Source organism: Hemibagrus wyckioides, linkage group LG10 (genome assembly GCF_019097595.1).
Source record: "Hemibagrus wyckioides isolate EC202008001 linkage group LG10, SWU_Hwy_1.0, whole genome shotgun sequence".
NCBI lineage: Eukaryota > Metazoa > Chordata > Actinopteri > Siluriformes > Bagridae > Hemibagrus > Hemibagrus wyckioides.
The window spans coordinates 4,788,603-4,806,082 of NC_080719.1; the positions used below are offsets into that span (position 1 = coordinate 4,788,603).

Here is a 17,480-nt window from a genome sequence, read left to right on the forward strand (position 1 = left end):
AGTGTGTGTGTGTTATTTTAAATAAAACAGGCAAATCCCTTGAACAGGGGTCTGGTTAACCCGACCCAAATCCACTCAGGCTTGTGGGCAGCTTAGAGCTCGTTTGGCTAATCAAACACAAGCCTATTTATAGGGTTAAGAAGGAGAGAGTGAAGTGCAAACTTAGATTTTCCCCTTCTTTTCTTTTTCATGTAACGATCAGTAGACCTGTAGAATACAGAAATACCTCGCAGATCCGCGTCTTACGATTCGCGACTTCACTGATCCGCAAAATTTTCATCGAGACCTAACTAATTCGCATCTGACCCACAAAATCCTGCAAAAGTGTTTACGGCTAATTTATACTTTTCCATGCTTATTAATTACTTTAGTTTATTAATTTTAGTAATATAAATATACAAGTAAAATCAACAAAATATCTATATAAATAAAATATAAATGTTATTTTAATGATATCGAACGTCGCCAATATCACATATGTACAGTACAGCCATTACGACACGCTGTTGGCTGGAAGGGTTGGAAGTAGCCAGTCACAGAGCATTAACAGTTTTATCTAGCTGCTGATTGGCTGGTAAAGCTACGGTGCTTTGTATGCTTGATGTCGTGGTTCATCTCCCTGCCCCTTGTGCTCGGATCGGAAGCTTTGGGCTGATATGTTGGAAGGATTTTCTGAAATTATTCTTCCCAGTCAAAATTATTTAAAAGATCCACTATTGACTGATTTTTACACACAACTTGGGATGAAGTTCAGATTTTCTTCACTGCTCTCAGCAGAACACTCGACATTTTTCAGTCTAACATCTAATAACAGCAGTGTGGATGGCTGTTCACGTGTGTGTTTTTGTTCTGCAGACCTACTCCAGTGACCACACACACGTCTCCAGTGCATCTGCCTCTGCTGTTCTCCTGCCAAAGCAAAAATGTTTGTTATTGGCAGCATTCACCATGAGTTTATCATAGTAGCTCACACTGCAATAACAATGTAAATATGATTAATCATTCAGCTTTCTCTATCCCCAAAACAAGCAGCTCTTGCGCTTTTAACATTATAATATAATATAATCCACATGCAGTAGGTCGTAACATGCCGCACTGAACAGAGCTGAACTCGTCTGTGTGCGAGCCGAGTAAGGATTCCTCTAATGGGTGGTCCCGGCCGTTCACACCCCAAAATAAACTTCCTCTCCAAAAGTGTGCATGCGTGTAAGTACAGGTCGCCGTTTTTCCTCCAGAGACTCTCGCAGCGTACATCTCGCTCATTTCTAATAACTCAAGGGAAGCGGGCCTTTTGAGGAAAATGCTGTGCGCACATGTAAATGCACCCTTTTTTTTTTTCTTTCGCCACTAACGAGCGGGAAAAAGGTGCATCCTGTCCGAATCGCTTCGGGGCTGCAGCCCACAACTGGACACAGCTGGGTGGAGGATTGATGGATGCTGTTTTCTCGATTCCACCATATCAGCCCTGACACACGTTCCCCTTTGTGTAGAACCTGAGAAACCTTACGCATGGTGAAATTTTCTTCTAGATATTCCTGAAAACTACAGACTTTCTGAAGCATATATTGTTCTCTTGCCAGAAGTAATGCTCTGGTTACCCCTAAAATAAAAAAAAAAATAAAAAACCACAATTGAAAGATTTGAAAAGTATAAGGATGCTTGACCATTGCACCCATATATGTGCTTCTTCTCTATTGAGACAAAGTTGGAAGCACATAATTGTATAGATTGTCTTTGTATGCTGTAACTTTACAGTTTCCTTTCACTGGAAATGAAACGTCCGAACCTGTTCCAGCTTGACAATGACTCTATTCTACAACCACTGTTCCTTCCTTGGACCACTTTTGATAGATACTGACCACTGCAGTTTTGGAGATGCTCTGATCCAGTGGTCTAACCATCACAATTTGGCCCTTCGTCAAACTCGCTCAAATCCTTACACTTGTCCATTTTTCCTGCTTCTAACATCAACTTTGAGGACAAAATGTTCACTTGCTGCCTAATATATCCCACCCACTAACAGGAGCCATGATGAGATCATCATCAGTCTCATTCACTTCACCTCTCACTGCTCGGAACGTTATGCCTGATCGGGTGTATGGTGTCTTAAGAATCAAAAGATCGGAAGAATCGAGTGTCCGACACTGATCCATAACCTGTGCCTTAACAGAAGGATCACAAATCTCCACGCCACACTCCAAAATCTAGTGCAAAGCCGTTCCTGAAGAGTGGTGCTGGACGGCGTGTTCAACACACACATATGGGTGTGATGATCAGGGGTCCACAAAAATTTTTTTTTCCTTTCCCAAATGACCCCATCCTGACCCACATCCTTCAATTTAAATAGCCTGCAACCTGATCATTTCTGAATTGCTCCAGGCAGTACTTTTTGTTTTGTTTTTTTATTCGCCAGGAATGGTCACTTGCCAGTTTCCACCCACCAGCCAGTTCTCACAGTCATACTATCATACGCTAATGTGCCATCTTTTTGGCTGGTTGCTCACGCTGCCTCACAGCACACTGTCTGTTCTCTTCCACATGTATAAACACAGACACTTGTGTATATTTTGTATGCAGTTTACTTGATTACTAGATTTTACTCGTCCTCAAAAATTTTCATCCCCGTTTTAGGATCACAATTAACCTTTAGCTGATAAATTGTGGGCCATTTTTTGTGTTTGTATTTGAACACTTACTCCTACCTGTTCTGTTTGTGTCCGAGGGAGGGGGAAAGAGAGAGAGAGAGAGAGATTCATTTTTGGATTTCTGGATCTGTTTGTCCTGTCTGTGACTCCTAAGAGCTGATCGTTCTAAATCTATTTTAAGTGCTCTCTCTGTGTGTGTGTGTGTGTGTGTGTGTGTGTGTGTGTTCTAGTCTGTGTGAGGGCAGCCTTGTGCGTCAGAACGGCGTCTGTTTCCTGGCCAGAATAATTCCAGGCTGATTGTTTGTAAATGCAAACTGAGGCTGCTATTGTTCCTTACTGGCCTCGCCAAGGAACCCAGAACTCAGCAGATCCATCATATGAACAAACAGCTCTCTGCAATGCACACACACACACACACACACACACACACACAGTAGGAAAAAAAAACTAAGATAGACTTAAGATAATTTTAAACTCCCAAGTGTAAATGGTTTGTGACATCTTTTAAATCTTTTTGTAACTTCATGTTAGAAGGTTCTGTATGAGCGAGGGATCGTAGGGGCATCTAAGATTTGAGCCGCTTTTTAAAATTTACATCTACTGATTTTTAACACCACTTTATTCTGCAAACAACTAGAAATAGTTGTTTAAGCTGCTTGCAATACCCCCCCCCAGTTTGAATGTAGAATATACACTATATTGCCAAAAGTATTCGCTCACCTGCCTTGACTCACATATGAACTTAAGTGACATCCCATTCCTAATCCATAGGGTTCAATATGACGTCGGTCCACCCTTTGCAGCTATAACAGCTTCAACTCTTCTGGGAAGGCTGTCCACAAGGTTTAGGAGTGTGTTTATGGGAATTTTTGACCATTCTTCCAGAAGCACATTTGTGAGGTCACACACTGATGTTGGACGAGAAGGCCTGGCTCTCAGTCTCCGCTCTAATTCATCCCAAAGGTGTTCTATCGGGTTGAGGTCAGGACTCTGTGCAGGCCAGTCAAGTTCATCCACACCAGACTCTGTCATCCATGTCTTTATGGACCTTGCTTTGTGCACTGGTGCACAGTCATGTTGGAAGAGGAAGGGGCCAGCTCCAAACTGTTCCCACAAAGTTGGGAGCATGGAATTTTCCAAAATGTCTTGGTATGCTGAAGCATTCAGAGTTCCTTTCACTGGAACTAAGGGGCCAAGCCCAGCTCCTGAAAAACAACCCCACACCATAATCCCCCCTCCACCAAACTTTACACTTGGCACAATGCAGTCAGACAAGTACCGTTCTCCTGGCAACCGCCAAACCCAGACTCGTCCATCAGATTGCCAGATGGAGAAGCGCGATTCGTCACTCCAGAGAACGCGTCTCCACTGCTCTAGAGTCCAGTGGCGGCGTGCTTTACACCACTGCATCCGACGCTTTGCATTGCACTTGGTGATGTATGGCTTGGATGCAGCTGCTCGGCCATGGAAACCCATTCCATGAAGCTCTCTGCACACTGTTCTTGAGCTAATCTGAAGGCCACATGAAGTTTGGAGGTCTGTAGCGATTGACTCTGCAGAAAGTTGGCGACCTCTTCGCACTATGCGCCTCAGCATCCGCTGACCCCGCTCCGTCAGTTTACGTGGCCTACCACTTCGTGGCTGAGTTGCTGTCGTTCCCAAACACTTCCACGTTCTTATAATACAGCTGACAGTTGACTGTGGAATATTTAGGAGCGAGGAAATTTCACGACTGGATTTGTTGCACAGGTGGCATCCTATTACAGTTCCACGCTGGAATTCACTGAGCTCCTGAGAGCGACCCATTCTTTCACAAATGTTTGTAAAAACAGTCTGCATGCCTAGGTGCTTGATTTTATACACCTGTGGCCATGGAAGTGATTGGAACGCCTGATTCTGATTATTTGGATGGGTGAGCGAATACTTTTGGCAATATAGTGTAGATGACATGGTAAAGCTACAAATGTATATATACACTGACCATGCATAACATTATGAACACCTCCCTAATATTATGTTGGTCCCCCTTTTGCTGCCAAAACAGCCCTGACCCATCTTCTTCTTCAGCAATTTGAGCAACAGTCGGATCACACAGCCCAGCCTTCGCTCCCCGTGTGCATTACTGAGCCTTGGCCGCCCATGATCCTGTTGCCGGTTCACCACTCCTTGGACCACTTTTGATAGATACTGACCACTGACCACTGCAGACCAGGAACACCCCACAAGAGCTGCAGTTTTGGAGATGCTCTGATCCAGTGGTCTAGCCTAAACAATATGGTCCTTGTGAAACTCGCTTAAATCCTTACACTTGTCCATTTTTCCTGCTTCTAACACATCAACTTTGAGGACAAAATGTTCACTTGCTGCCTAATATATCCCACCCACTAACAGGTGCCATGATGAGGAGATCATCAGTCTCATTCACAGCACCTGTCAGTGTTCATAATGTTATGCTCGATTGGTGTACACAACACTAACAGGCAGGTGATTTTTGGTGTGAATTCTTTATGGTTGTACAATGTGAATAAATTACGCTTTAGCAGTTTCATTGCAAAATATTGTATATGTGTATGTTTGTGCCTTTCAGTATTTAAAAACCAGATGTGACCTGAGTTTATCTGGACCATAATTACTTGCATTTTTTATAGACATTTAAACATAATGCCATTTTCTGGTAACCCCTGTTTAATCCAAACGTACATTATGCCCTCTATAGGCCTTGTCTGGAACTGCGCTTGCCTCAGTCGCAATGTAGATTCAATATAACCTTAATACCTGGACATGGCACTTTGGTCAGATTTACAGCAATCTCTGGAACAATTCAACTGGAACAGACAAACTGAGTCCTTATGTGTCCTACCACATGTGATATTACTTATATATTTTATATTTAGTGTTTGTGCCTAATTTCATCTAGCAGTCATGAAAACAGGTGCAGCTCAAGGGCTCAAGGCCACTTCATGTTTCCCACCACTGACCAAAACAATATGAAGCCCAACAGGACAAAACAAAACCCTGGAGTCAACACTGAAATAGGAACAATGAATGTTTTTTTTTGTCTGAAAAAGAAAGAAAAGAATGACCATTAAGTGGCTGTGTTCTTTTTTGTTGTTGTTGCAGATCCCAATTTTGTGCGGACCTTCCTCACCACCTACAGGTCATTCTGTAAACCGCAGGAGCTGCTGGACCTGCTCATCGAGAGGTGAGATAATAACATTGGTGAACATAATTACAATTCATTTTTAACTCTTTGCAGGTGGAATGGTAATCTCTAGGAAACTACTAGTTCTGTGTTGTTTTTTTTAAAGGAATATAAAGACTGTAGTGTTGCAGGAGCTTTGTACAGATAACTGTGTGTGTGTGTGTGTGTGATGTCCAGGTTTGACATTCCGGAGCCCAAACCCACCGAGGCGGATCAGATGGCCATGGAGAACGGAGATCAGCCGCTCAGTGCTGAGCTCAAACGCTTCCGCAAAGAATACGTGCAGCCAGTGCAACTCAGGTACACTAATAAGAACAAAAATGTCATGAGTGGGATATCTTGACTAAAAAAAAATAAAAAATAAAACAACAAAAAGGTTCAGCATTTGAGTCGTAATTATAAAAGGTCCATATGACTATTAGACCTATAATAGAAGATCATTTTCCACTAATTCTCAGGCAAGACTTCAGTTTACTTCATCTATATAGTTGACTCCTACACATTCAGAATGTTCTGGAGGAATGAAAACCTTTGTAGATACACACTATATTGCCAAAAGTTTTGGGACATCTGCTTTTACATCTTGCACATGAATGTAATATGAAGTTGGCCCGCCCTTTCCAGCTATAACAGCTTCAACTGTTCTGGGAAGACTTTTCTCAAGGTTTAGGAGTGTGTTTATGGGAATTTTTGACCATTCCTCTAGAAGCGCATTTGTGAGTTCAGGCACTGATGTTGGACGAAAAGGTCTGGCTCGCAGTCTCCACTTTAATTCATCCCAAAGGTGTTCTATCAGGTTGAGGTCAGGACTCTGTGCAGGCCAGTCAAGTTCCTCCACACCAAACTCGCTCATCCATGTCTTTATGGACCTTGCTTTGTGCACTGGTGAGCAGTCATGTTGGAACAGGAAGGGGTCATCCCCAAACTGTTCCCACAAAGTTGGGAGCGTGAAATTGTCCAAAATGTCTTGGTATGAAGCTGAAGCATTAACACTTCCTTTCCTTTAATTCAATTATTTGGAGGGGTGTCCCAAAACTTTTAGTGAGCAGAGTTAACTTTTGTGTCTGGTGTTGAATTTTGTGTGTGCAGGGTGCTGAATGTGTGCCGACACTGGGTGGAGCACCACTTCTACGACTTTGAGAGGGACGCTCAGCTACTCTGCCGGCTGGAGGAGTTCATCGGAACAGTCCGAGGTAATCTCTCGATCTAACCGCAAATTTAATGTAACTTTTTGTCAGATTAGTTTTGAAACATTTCTCGTCTCTCCTCCATCCCCACAGGCAAAGCCATGAGGAAGTGGGTTGAGTCCATCACCAAGATCATCCAGCGGAAGAAGCAGGCACAGGCTAACGGTCCGAGCCATAACATTACCTTTGAAAATAATCCTCCTTCCAGCGAGTGGCACATCAGCAAACCGGGCCAGATCGAGCAGTTCGACCTGATGACCCTTCATCCCATCGAGATCGCTCGGCAGCTCACGCTGCTTGAGTCTGAGTTTTACAGGTACACACACACACATCGTTTATTTTAGATTAACTGTAGAGATGTGATTTAATGGGTTTATTGAACATTAGGGAACATGGCTGCTTCCTGTTTGTATTTGTATTTTTTTGATCACCCGCCAACAATCGGCCAAGAAAATGGGGCACTTTAACACAATGCAGGACATGGGAGTATTACTTATTGTATCCACATCTTGTATGCACACACACACACACACACACACACACACAAAAAGGGAACAAGGGGACACACTTCCCTTTAGCTGTGTGTGCCTGTGGGAACAGGGGATGACCGTCGTACCCAGGGTGCTCGTTTTCCCTCAAGGCTCTGTTTCATCCCCCTAAAAGAGCTTTAATAGTTTCTGAGCGGGTGTTCTGTATGTACTCCACCTTTTATGCATGCACTAATGCATTTGTACATAGCTGCAGTGTTGTATACAATTCTTATGGGTCGATGCTTTCACTCAACTAAGCTGGAGTAAAACATTGCAACTTCATATGAATGCATTAGTAGATATAATTGTATTAAGTTTCTTTAACTTGCTATATATTAAGGCTCATGGTGGATAACTGACACTCGTATGTCTCGTAAAACTGGCATCATCCTACGATATAGCATATACACCGATCAGGCATAACATTATGAGCAGTGAGAGGTGAAGTGAATAACACTGATGATCTCCTCATCATGGCACCTGTTAGTGGGTGGGATATATTAGGCAGCAAGTGAACATTTTGTCCTCAAAGTTGATGTGTTAGAAGCAGGAAAAATGGGCAAGTGTAAGGATTTGAGCGAGTTTGATGAAGGGCTAAATTGTGATGGCTAGACCACTGGATCAGAGCATCTCCAAAACTGCAGCTCTTTTGGGGTGTTCCCGGTCTGCAGTGGTCAGTATCTATCAAAAGTGGTCCAAGGAAGGAACAGTGGTGAAGGCTCACCAAGGCTCATTGATTCACTTAAGGAGTGAAGACTGACCCGTGTGGTCCGATCTAACAGACAAGCTACTGTTGCTCAAATTGCTGAAGAAGTTAATGTTGGTTCTGATACAAAGGTGTCAGAATACACAGTGCAGGACGGGTCAGGGCTATTTTGGCAGCACAAGGGGGACCAGCACAGTAATAGGCAGGTGGTCATAATGTTATGCCTGTTATGTCTGATTCACAGATAAGTGGGGTTAAAGATTTTCCAACTTGCATTTCAATCTGGCAACCCATGTCAATGTCTGTGCTTCTAAACACTAATGCAGTGAAGTGTTTAATGATGTAAAAGAAAAAACTAAACTAATATCCAGTGGGTTATGAATAGTGCACTTTGTACTGTGTTTATTAGGTTATTATATTGGCTATATGTTAGTTAAATGCTTTGTATGGATTTTTATGTATTTACAAAAATGTTTACTAACAATATACTTACTATATAATTATAGTTTAACTATTAAACAGTGCAATGATTTTGTGTCGTTGTATAAGTATAGTATAAAGATGAGAGAAAACAAGCCGCCATTTTGAACTTTATGCCTCTTTTCTCTCTCTCCCCCAGGGCGGTTCAGCCGTCAGAGCTGGTGGGAAGCGTGTGGACGAAAGAGGACAAAGAACTGAACTCACCCAACCTTCTGCGTATGATCCGCCACACCACCAATCTCACCCTCTGGTTCGAGAAGTAAGTCACTGGCTTCCGTCTAATCATGGTGCTTGGATTGGATTCAGTACAGTGTATGCAGGGCACTACTATAAGACAGTTGTTCTCTATACTGATGTAAAACATCAGGGTTTAATGCTGTTAGTTTTTAGTATTTCACCCTTACCCTAGTCTCACAGATTTAATTGGATTTATTCAGAGAGAATTCAAGGCTGTATCCCAAACCATAACATGCATACTAAGTAGTGTTTCTAAATAATAATAACTAAAATAATAATGACACACCCGGTGTACTGCCAAATTATTTAGTAGTTTGGTCAAATATTCTGACCTCTGAGGACCTAATTATCTGCTGTTTCAACAGTATTATGAGGTTAAACAACATTTTATTTGCGTGACTGAAATGGCATAACATCTCAGCTATTTTGCATTTGTGCTGCTTCGCTATATAATTAAATACAGAATCTAGAGAAAACTATCGCCTCTGGTCACCACAGATGTGTGTATTTTTTTATTAATGCATCAGTCTCCTGTGTTCCTGACCATCATCTATCATTGACTGGCCAAATTTGAGAAAAGATGAAACATTCCCCAAGAGAAAGCTGTAATTCCTTGACCGCTTAATCTTTTCTCTTGTTATAGTGTAACATTAGCATCTTGTATTGCGTCCTCCTCAGGTGTATTGTGGAAACGGAGAACCTGGAGGAGCGTGTAGCCGTGGTGTCACGCATCATCGAGATCCTGCAGGTCTTTCAGGAGCTCAATAACTTTAACGGCGTCCTCGAGGTGGTCAGCGCCATGAACTCTTCTCCTGTATACCGGCTTGATCACACCTTCGAGGTAGATCTTGTAGGCCTTGTATGTGAACTTTGTGTCAGAAGACAGGATAGTGATGTAATGTAGCGGGTTTATGGAGAGAAATGTTCGCCTGTTCTTTCAGCAAATCCCGAGCCGACAAAGAAAGATCCTTGAAGAGGCCCATGAACTCAGTGAGGACCATTATAAGAAGTATTTGGCCAAACTCAGGTCCATTAACCCACCATGTGTGCCCTTCTTTGGTATGATTTTCTTTTATATATCAATTGAACAGAACAGGATTTTTAATTCATTTTCAGGTCAATTTAATTATATCTTGTTTGTCTGTGTTCAGGTATATATTTAACAAATATCCTGAAAACGGAGGAAGGCAACCCTGACTTCCTGAAGAGACACGGTAAAGAGCTGATTAACTTTAGTAAGAGGCGGAAAGTAGCAGAGATCACCGGAGAGATCCAGCAGTACCAGAACCAGCCGTACTGCCTACGGGTAGAAAACGACATACGGGTTAGTCCGCTTACAAGCAATGAAAATGCAGTGACAAACTTTTTCAAGGACATGTAATAGAAAGCATTTTAGTCAAGATTGTAAGGTTTATATAAATGCCTTTTGCTGTAGAGGCTGACCTGAGAACTACAGAAACATGTTTTTAGGAATCCTTATAGTGCATTATAATATTTGAGTCATTAAGTATTATTAAGTAATGAATTGCTTTTGAATCAAACTAATGATTAAAGATTAACACCTGTACCTTCTTCAAGAAATTGAGAAATATTTAGTTATGTACTGTGTTAAATTTTATATATATATAAAACTCCTTCTCTGCTTTTCAAAATGAGGTGGAGATCCAGTCACTTCTTCATCATGAGAATTATTTACACCGATCAAGCATAACATTCTGAGCAGTAACGGGTGACGTGAATAAAACTGATGATCTCCTCATCATGGCACCTGTTAGTGGGTGGGATATATTAGGCAGCAAGTGAACATTTTGTCCTCAAAGTTGATGTATTAGAAGCAGGAAAAATGGACAAGTGTAAGGATTTGAGCGAATTTGACGAAGGGCCAGATTGTGATGGCTGGACCACTGGATCAGAGCATCTCCAAAACTGCAGCTCTTGTGCGGTGTTCCCGGTCTGCAGTGGTCAGTATCTATCAAAAGTGGTCCAAGGAAGGAACAGTAGTGAACCGGCGACAGGGTCATGGGCGGTCAAGGCTCATTGATGCACGTGGGGAGAGAAGGCTGGACCGTGTGATCCGATCCAACAGACGAGCTACTGTAGCTCAAAGTGCTGAAGAAGTTAATGCTGGTTCTGATAGAAAGGTGTCAGAATACACAGTGCATAATGGGTCAGGGCTGTTTGGGCAGCAAAAGGGGGACCAACATAATATTAGGCAGGTGGTCATAATGTTATGCCTGATGTAAACCTCTAGTTATAGGAGCATGGGTTAGTGCTATTAAAATGAAGTTGGTGAAATCAGAAAGTCTCACCTAACAACATCTGCTTTCTCTCTGCTTTTGTTTGATTCTGACACAGAAATTCTTCGAGAACCTGAACCCGATGGAGGACATGATGGAGAAGGAGTTTACAGACTATCTGTTTAACAAATCTTTAGAGATCGAGCCTCGCAACGCACGTTCCCTGCCTCGATTTGTAAGTACTAAATGTTTAGATGGTTAGATCTGTTTTTTGTTTTGTGGGATAGGGTATTAAATCTGCTTCTGCCCCCCACCTGCAGCCTAAGAAGTACAGCTGCCCGCTGAAATCTCCGGGTGTACGCCCGTCCTCGAGTCGCCCCGGGAGCATGCGCCACCCGACGCCGTTGCAGAACGAGCCGAGAAAGATCAGCTACAGTCGTATTCCAGACAGCGAGACGGAGAGCTGCGCGGCATCAGCGCCCAACTCTCCTCGAACGCCCCTCACTCCTCCACCCGCCTCCACAGCCTCCAGCTCCACGGATCTCTGCAGTGTGTTTGACTCTCCACAGGGACCCTCCAGTCCCTTCCACTCAAGTATGTACAGGATACACACACACACACACACACCTAAAGATCTTGTATGCAGCATGCTTACCCCCCTGCCACAAGTGTTGACTGGATTTTACTAACACTAACCCAACTAACCCATTCAGCATTTAACAGCATTGTACTACCACTGATGAGTAGTTTTTAAGTGTGTGTGTGTGTGTGTGTGTGTGTAAGCTAACAACACAAAAAAAATTGTTGAGAATGCGCAACACTTTTTGGACAACAGAACAGAGAGCAATCATCTGTTTGTCTCTCTCTCTTTCTCTCAGCCTTTGTGTTTTTGTATCTCTCTCTCTCTCTCTCTGGCTGTGTTTTTGTATCTCTCTCTCTCTCTCTCAGCCTGTGTTTTTGTATCTCTCTCTCTCTCTCTCTCTCTCTCTCTCTCTCTCAGCCTGTGTTTTTGTATCTCTCTCTCTCTCTCTCAGCCTGTGTTTTTGTATCTCTCTCTCTCTCTCTCAGCCTGTGTTTTTGTATCTCTCTCTCTCTCTCTCTCTCTCTCGCTCTGGCTGTGTCTTTGTCTCTCTCGCTCTCTCGCTCTCTCAGCCTGTGTTTTTGTATCTCTCTCTCTCTCTCTCAGCCTGTGTTTTTGTATCTCTCTCTCTCTCTCTGGCTGTGTTTTTGTATCTCTCTCTCTCTCTCTCTCAGCCTGTGTTTTTGTATCTCTCTCTCTCTCTCTGGCTGTGTTTTTGTATCTCTCTCTCTCTCTCAGCCTGTGTTTTTGTATCTCTCTCTCAGCCTGTGTTTTTGTATCTCTCTCTCTCTCTCTGGCTGTGTCTTTGTCTCTCTCGCTCTCTCTCTCTCTCAGCCTGTGTTTTTGTATCTCTCTCTCTCTCTCTGGCTGTGTTTTTGTATCTCTCTCTCTCTGGCTGTGTCTTTGTCTCTCTCGCTCTCTCTCTCTCTCTCTCTCTGGCTGTGTTTTTGTATCTCTCTCTCTCTCTCTGGCTGTGTTTTTGTATCTCTCTCTCTCTCTCTGGCTGTGTCTTTGTCTCTCTCGCTCTCTCTCTCTCTCAGCCTGTGTTTTTGTATCTCTCTCTCTCTCTCTGGCTGTGTTTTTGTATCTCTCTCTCTCTCTCTCTGGCTGTGTCTTTGTCTCTCTCGCTCTCTCTCTCTCTCTCTCTGGCTGTGTTTTTGTATCTCTCTCTCTCTCTCTGGCTGTGTTTTTGTATCTCTCTCTCTCTCTCTGGCTGTGTTTTTGTATCTCTCTCTCTCTCTGGCTGTGTTTTTGTATCTCTCTCTCTCTCTCTCTGGCTGTGTCTTTGTCTCTCTCGCTCTCTCTCTCTCTGGCTGTGTTTTTGTATCTCTCTCTCTCTCTCTCTCTCTCTCTCTCTCTCTCTCTCTCTCTCTCTGTGTGTGCGACAAACTCAAGTAAAAAAATCTTTTCAAGCATTTTTGACTTGCATTCCTTCTTGTCTTTTATATTAAGCTTAACATTTACCCAGCCTAGTATTAACAGATATACTGATCTGTGAGAAGTGTGATCTTTTTTATTTCTTTTTCAGAAACACATAAAGTGTGTTCTTTATTTATTTATTTTTAATTTTCCATTTATTTCTTCTTTGATTGATTGATGATGATGTATGCCAGATTTCTTCAACATTCCAAGGCCTTGACTGTGTTGTGTCCTCTCTCAGCATGTCTCTCTCTCTTTTCTTTTTGCTGCCAGACAGCGACACCATTTTTGCCCCGGTTTCGCTGCCTCATGGCCCACGTTAGTATAAAAGCCCTCCTTTACCTCTCTTACTCCCTCATCCCTCCCATTCCTTCATTCACTAATTCACACTTCCATTACATTTGTTTTGTGTCTCCATCACCTGAGCTGGAAAGTATTTCACATGTACTACTGTTTGGGATTGACAACCAAAAGACCGCTGCTGTTTTGATTTGTTTGTTTGTTTGTTTGTTTGTTTTTACAAATCACATGATCACAAATTCATTGTTCACAAGATTGGGGAAAAATCTGAGTGAGGGTTTGGGATCTCGCCCTTTGTTTCATGCTTTTGTGTCTCATCAGTCATTGTAAATGCCTAAAATACGATTTGTGGTCTAACTTCTTCCCTACCTCCGTTTCTCAGGGTCATCATCCGTGTCCTCCATGGTGAGTTTCCACAGGAGTACAGATGACCCTCCTGTCCCTCCTCCAGTCCCACCACGACGGCGTCCTGAATCCGCTCCTGCCGAGTCCTCGCCCTCTAAGGTACGCTCTCCTCACACGTTATCTAAAACAAGGTGATGGATCTGGAGCCAGTTAGGCTGCTGTCTGCGGTTTTCAGATAGCACCTGAAGTGTTATCAGGGGCGCACTGGCCATCATTTCCTTTTGCTTAATGAGAGCCTGTAATGTGTTGGTGTTTTTCCACGTCCTCCTCAGAGACGGTTTTCCTCAAACTCAGCACTCGTCTGATCATTTTAGTCTCGTCAGGATCTGTGAGGCCAACCTTATCGTCTCATAGCACGTGTACAGTGTCCTTTCTACAGATATTAAACCTTCCTGAAGCCCAGAATGAAAAATGAACAGACAACCCTCAACTACACACAAAGAAACGAAATCATTCAGGCGTGCCATCCCACAGGCTGATTAAAAGGAGCGGTTATAACAGCAGATACATGTTTAAAGCATTACTTTATATTCACATAGACACCGATCAGGCATAACATTATGACCACCTGCCTAATATCGTGTTGGTCCCCCTTTTGCTGCCAAAACTGCCCTGACCCGTTGAGGCATGAACTCCACTAGATCCCTGAAGGTGTGCTGTGGTATCTGGCACCAAGGTGTTAGCAGCAGATCCTTTAAGTTCTGAAAGTTGTGAGGTGGAGCCTCCATGGGCCCCATCTCGCAGCTTACAGGACTTAAAGGACACTTTTTATAGATACTGACCACTGCAGACCGGGAACACCCCACAAGAGCTGCAGTTTTGGAGATGCTCTGATCCAGTGGTCTAGCCATCACAATTTGGCTCTTCATCAAACTCGCTCAAATCCTTACGCTTGTCCATTTTTCCTGCTTCTAACATCAACTTTGAGGACAAAATGTTCACTTGCTGCCTAATATATCCCACCCACTAACAGGTGCCATGATGAGGAGATCATCAGTGTTATTCACTTCACCGTAATGTTATGCCTGATCGCTGTAAATAATAACCAATGTGCTTTATGTTACTAAAGATACAACAACAGAAAAATGAATGATTTTCTAACACAACCTATTTAAATCATTTTAAAATATATATTGATGTACATTAATTCAGATGCCTTTCTTTCAGGCAACAAGATTACATATTTAAGAGAGTGGATATAGAGCATGCGGTCTCATACTTTCAAATAAAACTAAAAGAGATTAATAAAAAATTTTTCCCCTCTCTCTTTGCAGATGATGTCGAAACACGTGGACAGTCCCCCAGCCATCCCCCCGAGGCAGCCCACCGGTAAGCTGTACCCAATGCGCTACTCCGTGCCGGACGCTCCTTCCAGCCCGCCGTCCCTGCCTCCCCGTGAGCCCCTGCGCACTCCGGATGTGTTGTCCAGCTCGCCTCTGCTCCTCCAACCTCCTCCCCAGGGCCGCCGTGCAGAATCCAGCCACTTCTTCCCCTCGTCCCCGTCACCGCTGGGACCACGGAAACACCCGGCCTCGTCTCCGGCGCTGCATCAGCTCGAGTGTGACGCCGCACACGGTGCCGCCGGACCCCCGCTGCCCCCCCGCCACAGCACGGCCATTCCTAAACTGCCCCCAAAAACATATAAAAGGGAGCGGGAAGGTCCACCACTTCTCGAGAACGCCAACCCTTCCTAAAAAAGGAAACACTAAAGACTGCAGACGAGAAGTGTGAGATATATAAAATATAAACACACACACCGTAGTGACTTTTTCAAAAAAGATTAAAAAGACTGTTGGATGAAATGCCAGTGTTGGACTTTGGAGAAGGAAAAAAAGACAAAGACGAATTGAAAAATGTGCCCTTAAACCGTTCAGATTGTGTTTTCATGAAGTGCAAACTTCGCCTGAGATTAACCAGGCCCTCCTGCAGGTTGTCTCTCTCTATAGTTTTTTGGGGTTATTTTCTTTCTTTCTTTTTGGAAACTGCTTGTCTTTTTTTTTGTTTTTTTGTTCTTGTCTGATGTTTGTTCATTTCATCTTGCTGTTCGTCCTTTTTTTTTTTTTTTTAACGTTGCTTATTTTCAGCTCATCGGCCTTTCCTCCGCTCCCCCCCCCCCTGCACAGCGCTGCAGTCAGTACCAGATTTAAAAAAAAAAACGTACATACATACGCAAATCATTAACATTAATGCTGGACAGCTAAAGACTATAGAGCAGTTTGAACCAGCTCCTAAATAAAGCAAATCAACAAATCACGGTTGCTCTGCACAGACTCCTCAATGCCGAGGACCGACGACGAAGGGTTTCGTCCGAGAGGACTCCTTCTGCCTCACACCTCATTACGTTTAAATGGAAAAAGGGACTGCGAAGTCGTGAGCTGCGTTCATGTTTAACCCCCACAGGGAGAGGTCTGTGTGCCAGTAGTCTCAAGAGTACCACGAGTCAAAGGTACCCTCCTACAACCAAAGAGGTACTTTCATTGAATTTAAGAAGAAAAAAAAAAGTGATTGTCCTTTATGTGTTAGAACTTTTATTTTCTGAATCATTTCTGTTTTTGCCAATAAGTATAAAAAAGAAAAAAGAAAAAAAGGGAATAAAAAGTGTTTCTACCATTGTGTGCTGAGAAAGTCATGCTAATGTTCAATATGGAGGAATGAGGATTATTAAAGGGGGGAAAATAGGTACAATGAAACTACTGGGAGGAAAAGAGGTTTAAAAAAATATAAATATATATAAGTGGCTGGAGATCACGAAAACAAATCCCTGTGATATCAGTGTCTCTCTCCTGTCCATCACAGTGATGTTAGCCAATCATGGGCAGCTCATGTATGCGAATGAGGGTGGATAACGCTTTCCTCTGATTGTGTTGTGTTGCCCTGTGACACACACACCACAAGCAGCACGTGTTGACCCTCACCGCTGGGTAGCGTGAACAGAACAGGCTGGTGGGTGTGAACTGTCAGGTTGACCAACTTGCAGAGAAAACTGGGGTGGGGAGAAAAAGTGAAATAAAAAGTGCTTGTTTTTCCCTAACACACCATCCCCATGTGTTCCTGATTTACACATGATGTGCAGTAACCTTCTGATTTCTGTCTTATTCGGTGTGTGTGTGTGTGTGTGTAGATGATGATTCGTTATGTTTAAGGACAGGTTCTAGAGCCGTGTATCAGCAAGCAATAGGAATCAGCTGTTTAGGTGAATGTACATAAAGGACCAGGGAGAACGTCATGGAGAAGTGGAACAGAATGAGGTTTGATGGTGAAACGCACACATTCTTGTTTCTTCTAACGTCTTTGTACACGTTATCAGGACACCGAGAGTAAATTCTGTTTATTAATGTAATATAATTACTTATATTATTTAATTGAGCTGGTGGGCGTAGCCTTTTCCAAGGTGGCTCCGCCCCTGTTCACATATCACTGTGAATGTCCATCACCTACCACAACAGTCACACTCACCCTGCTCTTCACCAAAAGGGGTGGATTAAAAATAAATTCTATTATTAATCACACAATTAGATTAAATATAAAAAAAAGCATTCTGATTTGTAATGA

At 43.1% G+C, this 17,480-nt stretch overlaps 1 protein-coding gene across 2 annotated transcripts in view; it reads left to right on the forward strand.

Annotated features, from left to right (window-relative positions):
- Positions 1 to 16,538, forward strand: part of sos1 (son of sevenless homolog 1 (Drosophila)) — a 44,034-nt gene extending 27,496 nt beyond the window's left edge. The window contains exons 12-24 of one of the 2 annotated variants that reach the window (XM_058401222.1): positions 5,766 to 5,847; positions 6,025 to 6,147; positions 6,937 to 7,040; positions 7,128 to 7,350; positions 8,890 to 9,009; positions 9,666 to 9,828; positions 9,929 to 10,046; positions 10,139 to 10,311; positions 11,343 to 11,459; positions 11,545 to 11,818; positions 13,497 to 13,541; positions 13,906 to 14,027; positions 15,203 to 16,538. In XM_058401222.1, the coding sequence (XP_058257205.1) occupies positions 5,766 to 5,847; positions 6,025 to 6,147; positions 6,937 to 7,040; positions 7,128 to 7,350; positions 8,890 to 9,009; positions 9,666 to 9,828; positions 9,929 to 10,046; positions 10,139 to 10,311; positions 11,343 to 11,459; positions 11,545 to 11,818; positions 13,497 to 13,541; positions 13,906 to 14,027; positions 15,203 to 15,622 (2,084 nt within the window). In that variant the 3' untranslated portion in view covers positions 15,623 to 16,538. The remainder of the gene's footprint in view (positions 1 to 5,765; positions 5,848 to 6,024; positions 6,148 to 6,936; positions 7,041 to 7,127; positions 7,351 to 8,889; positions 9,010 to 9,665; positions 9,829 to 9,928; positions 10,047 to 10,138; positions 10,312 to 11,342; positions 11,460 to 11,544; positions 11,819 to 13,496; positions 13,542 to 13,905; positions 14,028 to 15,202) is intronic. The other variant, XM_058401223.1, reaches the window with a different exon arrangement.
- Positions 16,539 to 17,480: the final 942 nt, after the last annotated feature.